A 6,455-nucleotide genomic window follows, 5' to 3' on the forward strand; every position below is an offset into this window, starting at 1 on the left:
GGTTATGCTTTGATACATTTGAATATTGATATTTACCAATATCTTATTCAAATTGAGGTAAAGAATTTATATTATGTGGCAACTTATTTTTTGTTTGTGTGACTTCTGTGTTCACATTCAATGTTTTGTTGTTTTTTTAAAATTCTCTTTTCTCCCCTATAACAAGCCCAGAAACAGTCGGGTCCATTTGGTTTTATGTCTAAGTCTGCTTGCTGTGTGGTTCCAGCCTGGGGATAGCATATTGACAAATTTAGTCTCTGAAACTGCAAAACTTAGAATAAATTCTACACCACAGCAGTGTCTCTAAAGAAATGTCATCCTCTGAGGCCACTTAACAGAGAATTAGGTTAACTTTTCCACCCCAGAACACCCTGTTTATCTCCCTGTGATAACAAGTCCTTCATATGAATATTTCCACACACCTTTGTCATACCCTAAACAAACCAACTACTTTCCTGCCTTTGTGTCTTTGCTCTGATTTTCTCTCAACCTTTAATACTCCTTGGCATGTGTCTCCTTGGCAAATAAATCCCATTTATTTGCGAAGTTTTCCTGAAGTTTTTTTTTCCCCTCTGGAAACAGAGAGTAACATGGAAGATACGGCTTCAAGTGAGCGTTGGTCAATACAGAAAGAACATCAGCTATTCTTTCTTTTGTACTCCCTGTAACAGCAAAGAAACGAGATAGAGGACTTCAAAGTTGAAGATACACGTACCATAGATATTTGGCCACATTGGGCAATGGGAAACTTAATGTCTCAAGCTAATGAGAGGGAAGTGCCTCATGTTAGTGTAGCTGTGTTTGCCTTCAAAATGGAGGACAAGGATCATAAACAGAAAGAAATTTCTCTCTTTTTCCTTTTGTCTCTCTGCCTTTGTCAACACCACCTCCTCTCAATTTGGGTAAGATATATGGAATGGGTACATTTGTAGGGAATATTTTTAAAGATATTTGGCCACATTCCTATGAATAAAAAAATAAATGACATATATTACTGTTCTTCCTGTGAAATTGCTAAAATTTAACATTTGCTGATTTGACCTCTCATTGGCTACCATTTTTCCTCCTTTTTAGATATAAACATGAAGAATGAGCTGAAGATTTAGGTAAATAATTACCAAAAAATAAAGAAAGCAATAAGAAGATAAAAACTAAAAAAAGAAAACTGTTAATCTATGAATTAAAAAGTAAGTCATTTTTGGGATAACTGATTTTCTGTCACAAATGTAAATATAAACATGAAAATTAAAATGAATACCAGGTTAAAACAACTCAGCTACAGATTCTTTACAAATTACAAGCAATCCATGCCAATTTGACATGTAATAGCCCCAAACATAATCAATACATGTTTAAACATTTAATGAAAAATGAATTCATGTCATATAGCCAAATTTATTTGTGTTTACATTTTCATTCTTTCCAAATTTCTCAGGTTTAAAATTGCTGAAAGACCAAAAACAATCTCAAATTTATTATAGCTGTTAAAGAAGAACTGCGCATAGGATATTAAGTTGTTGCTCAAATGTTACTGAGCAGTAAAATATCATGATAAAGTGGCATCTTGCTGTGTCTCTATTACATCTTCAGCACTAAAATTAATTTATGATCAGGCATCAATTCATTTACATGTCATTTCATGCTAAATCCTTCCTTGCTGATAAATGCTTATCCTTAGATCCATTAAGCTAGAGTAAAGTCTGTGCTTTATAATATGACCCTGCTAATTGTTACATTTCCATTTTTATGAGATACAAAAACTAACTGTCCCCCATTTTTTCAGCCAATATTTAATCTAAGAACTCTTCCTATTAAGTGCTATTTGTCTAACTACCTGGTAAGTAAAATTCGCAGCTGTCAATATCTTTAGACAGATCAATTCAAATACTGACCTACGCCTAGATGTAAAAAAACATGTCTAATCTATAGAAGTTCTTCTTTCACTCAAATATACTGAATATGAAACAATACCACTACATTCCTCAGAGATAAAGGAATGTGTAATATATATGGAAAGCAAAATAAGCCATTAAAAATATCTTGTCCTTGGGACATACGATGCCTGTTACCTTGTTTCACTTAGAAAAAAATTGTACATACAATATTCTTCTTTGTACCTGTTAGATTTTGAAGTATATATTTAATTCATTTTTAAAGACTTAAAAGCTGTCAAGGTAGTTTAAGAAAATGATTTAATTATTTTAGCATTATCCCTGAAACTTTCCTTAATACTAAAATTATTTTCCCTAAGTTTTTGTAGAAAAAAGCAAAGCTTCAGGTCAAACTTTTTAGTAGCCAAGGCCGTAAAATCTGTGTGGTCGAGTCAGATGCTGAGACTGCCAGGTTTTATTGTTTTCATACTGATCTGGTGTGGGAGTTCCAGTAAAAACCTCCAAAAACATAAAATAGAAAATATAGAGCCATGATTTCCTTTCAGCCGTGGTATTCTTGTGGGGTCCAGCAGTCAAGGAAACTTTTATTTGTTTCAGTTAACAGCACACACTCTCAGCCTTACTTTTTGGGATCACTGAGGCAGTTAGAATCTTGGCTACATGTCGAGGACATTTTCCTCCTGCACTCTCTCCTCTTGCCTTCTGTTTCTTTTTTCCTGGTGGTGTCATTAAATTCAGGAAACAATTACCCTTGACTCCCACCATGGAAGTTACAGGAAGAAGTATTAAAGGCTTCTCCCTCCCTGTTACCCAAAGGTTTGGCATTTAGGAAGCAATATTAGAAGTCAATTCTGAAAGACTGAAACAATCCTCTGTGTTTACTTTCTAGCTCAAAACAGAGCATGATTCACTGTAATAAAAATATCTCATATTTTATTACAATCAAATATGTGTACATTATGAGCATAGCTTAAAATGAAAATTACAAAAAGAAGATTCCTTACAAAAAATGCTGATAGAGTTGAATTTTGTTAGCATGGGTGACTATAACTAAACATAGAACTAAATATGAGAAAAATAAATAATAAAAGTCATCTGAAAATTAATATTTTGACCTTGATTGAATTCACAATGAAGACTACCGTTTCCAGTGATTAAATTATATGTTGTATTTCTGTAGTTTCCAACCCCTGAGGCATGGACTGGTACCAGTCTGTGGCCTGTTAGGAACAGGGCTACCCAGCAGAAGGTGAGCAGCAGGCGAGTGAGCAAAGCTTCATCTGTATTTACAGCTCTTCCCCATCACTCACATCACCGCCTGAGCTCCGCCTCCTGTCAGATCAGTGGTAGCATTAGATTCTCATAGGAGCATGAACCCTACTGTAAACTGTGCGAGCGAGGGATCTAGGTTGCACACTCCTTGTGAGAATCTAATGCCTGATGATCTGAGGTGGAGCTGAGGTGGTGATGCTAGCACCGCTGAGCAGCTGCAAATACAGATTATCATCAACAGAGAGGTGTGACCGCACAATAAAAGTAATGTGCTTGAATCATCCCGAAGCCATCTCCCGAATCCGAGGAAAAATTCTGTAAAATCGGTCCCTGGTGCCAAAAATGTTGGGGAATGCTGTCACATTTGTATAAGTACATATTTATTCATATGTGTACACATACACACAGATCTACATATTGAGAAACAGACTAGAACATTAATTTCCTCTTAAATATACTAATTGCAGAGATTAGAAGAAAGCTGGGTGTTTCCAGAGCAGGAATCATCACAATTTATCTTTAGAGTAAGACTGATTGATTTCGAACATTATTCTGCCGCTTATCAGGTGAGTGACCTTGAAAAGGCTTTAAATCCCTCTATGACTTAATTTCTTTATCTGTAAAATGAGAATAATAATACAGTTGTGAGGATTAAATAAATTAATATACATTAAAATTTTAGAATAAGGGTCAGCAAACTTTGTCTACAAAGTGACAGATGCTAAATATTTTAGGCTTTGCTGTCTGTGTCATGTATTCTTTGTTTTTTTTGCTTGTTTCTTATTTTCCTATAACACTTTAAAAACATGTAAAAACCATTCCTAGCTCATGAGGTCACACAAAAAACAAGCCACAGGTTAGAAAGGTACCTTGCACTTATTAAGGGCTATATATGTGCTACTTATTATTATTATTATTGAATCTAAATTTCTAGGCAAGTGTTTGAAAGTAATAAGTATTCAATTAAGTGTTCGTTGTAGAAATAGATAAATAATATGGCAGAACTGTAAATACATATTTTCCATTAGTGAGATCACGAAATGCATACATATTGATCTTTTCCTCTCTTTTTGCTTTTCCCATTCTCGAATCATGACTTCAAATTTTAAGAAATCTCCCAAAATTAGTTGTTATAAAAAACATTTGTAGTTAACATGCTTATTTCTTTATACAGATGGGCTCTGTTCCTTGTTAATTGTTGAAACTCTCTAATGTGGCAGTCACTAAGTGCAATATATCCATGTAAAATCCTGCATAATTTTATATACAGGCTCATTAGCCTATCCCAGTGTTATCATTGAGCTATCATTTTGATTGGCTTCACAGTTGCAGAGGTTGGGACATAATAACTGTTAGTTTTGTTTAATAAAATGATTATTAGTTTCATGGAAATGAAAACAACTATCAGGGAATTTCAGGTGAACATAATGACTACTTTACTCACACCACAAACAAATTTAGAACTCAAAGTAACTGATGGTGAGATCCGCTCTATGGGCACTTACCATCTTAAAAACATAAAACACCAATGGAAATAGTGCCCGTTTTATTGTCCACCTCATTTAGCACCATTATACTAGCCTTAAGTGTCTGAAGAAAACATAAGTGTGTTAGAACAGTATTCATTAGCATGCTGATTTATCTAATATTTGGGGTTCCCTGTATACATCTAATTCAGGGCTATTCTCACATATGCATGCATGCATGCTCTTACAACCTTATCTACATTTACATGCACACAAACACTCCCTACACACACACACCCACACCCATACTCTAATACATTCACACGCTCTATACACACACACATACTTATATACACTCACACACAACCCCTAGAAAGCAAATTAAATCTTTGATCATATCCTTCTTCACAAAGTTATTGCTGAGAGGAAAGAAAAAAAAATGGGGGGGGGGTTATATCTGGCTACTTTTGTGTAGAGTGCAACTTCTTTTACTAAGGAGATGTATTATTCATAGGATAATCTCATCATGGAATACATACCTAAACACCCTGAGTTTTTTATATACAGCAGTAATTAAGCAGTGAATTCAAGTAGGAAACAGACTTTGTTTTCTTGGCAATAAAAGCTTCATTTGGAATGAACATTATACCAGCTATAGGATAAATTCAGTTTGCTTGAACTGCAGCCACATTACACAGCCTAACATGTTACAGGTGAGCATGTAAAGTACAAAATGGCATTCTCCTGATTTATAGATAATTTATCATCTTTGACATCATAATATTGAATAAAAGAACTACATAGGCTGTAGCTGATATTTTTCATTATTATTGCAATTCTTTACTGCATTCCTAATGGGAAAGAGTTCAGTATCATTAGTGAAATATGCAAAGATATGCAGAATTTTACCCTGAAGGAGATTATGCTGGAAATTCAGGCAAAGGGATTTAACCTAATAGTGCACTAATAAGTCAGCTCTCTGCATTCAAAGATTTTAACTTTTGCTCTGCCACCTTCAGTTGGATTTGGATTTTAAATCACAGCTGAATATCTACAGTTCTTAAATCTTAATTAGCCTGGCATGCAGTCCAGCCCCGGAGTAAGAAGAAAAGTGAACGGTGGGCTCATGCATCACACGTTGTACAATTCAGGAAGTGATGCAGAGGAAAGTCACAGGCACTGATGGTGCTTCATCATTGTCATAAACCAGTTTCCATCAGTGTTTGCAGAACTCTAACACGTAGTACAAAATCTGTGGAAGTTAGGAAGCTGTTGGCACAAAAATGAATTAAGTGGGGCTGTGATAAAATACTTCCTAGGATGAAAGATGTCATCAAGATAAATATAGGTATGGGTGTTTTCTGAGAAGACCAAATGAAATACATAGATCAGACTTAAATTAGTAGTAACTGACTTCATAGTCACATAAGAGGCATATTCTTGTGTGTCAAAGAATGGATACTTAATTGAATAGAAAAACTGAATTTTTACTTTTTGCATAGTCATTGTGTATATGCTAGGATTTAAAAATTTGTAACAAAATTTGATAAATTTAAATCCTTGGAAATAGGATATGCATCAGTCCTGGGATCATCATATGTGAGTACCAATTGACGTCTTTAACTTAGTGAACAAGGCAAGAGGAAGCCAAAGAAGTAAACAGTAAAAATAATTCTAATTCTTTGAATAAGAGCATTTACTGGATTCAGCAATATGAAATACATAAACATATGCTTTATCTCACTATACATTTTCTCCACTCTAAAAATAACGCCTTGTGCAAACTTAGAGAGGCTTATTCTGAAGACTTGCTTATTTTCATCAG

At 34.5% G+C, this 6,455-nt stretch overlaps 1 protein-coding gene across 1 annotated transcript in view; it reads right to left on the minus strand.

The window, feature by feature from the left end:
• The window catches only part of LOC105812823 (roundabout homolog 2-like), a 742,657-nt gene that overhangs the window by 19,971 nt on the left and 716,231 nt on the right, over nucleotides 1–6,455 (minus strand). Inside the window, exons 21-22 of the mRNA XM_012647378.1 lie at nucleotides 4,991–5,049; nucleotides 4,670–4,672 (exon numbers count right to left, since the gene is read on the minus strand). Of these exons, the coding sequence (XP_012502832.1) occupies nucleotides 4,670–4,672; nucleotides 4,991–5,049 (62 nt within the window). The remainder of the gene's footprint in view (nucleotides 1–4,669; nucleotides 4,673–4,990; nucleotides 5,050–6,455) is intronic.

The sequence above is a fragment of the Propithecus coquereli genome, unplaced genomic scaffold (genome assembly GCF_000956105.1).
Source record: "Propithecus coquereli isolate 6110/MARCELLA unplaced genomic scaffold, Pcoq_1.0 Scaffold266, whole genome shotgun sequence".
NCBI classification, from domain to species: Eukaryota; Metazoa; Chordata; class Mammalia; order Primates; family Indriidae; genus Propithecus; species Propithecus coquereli.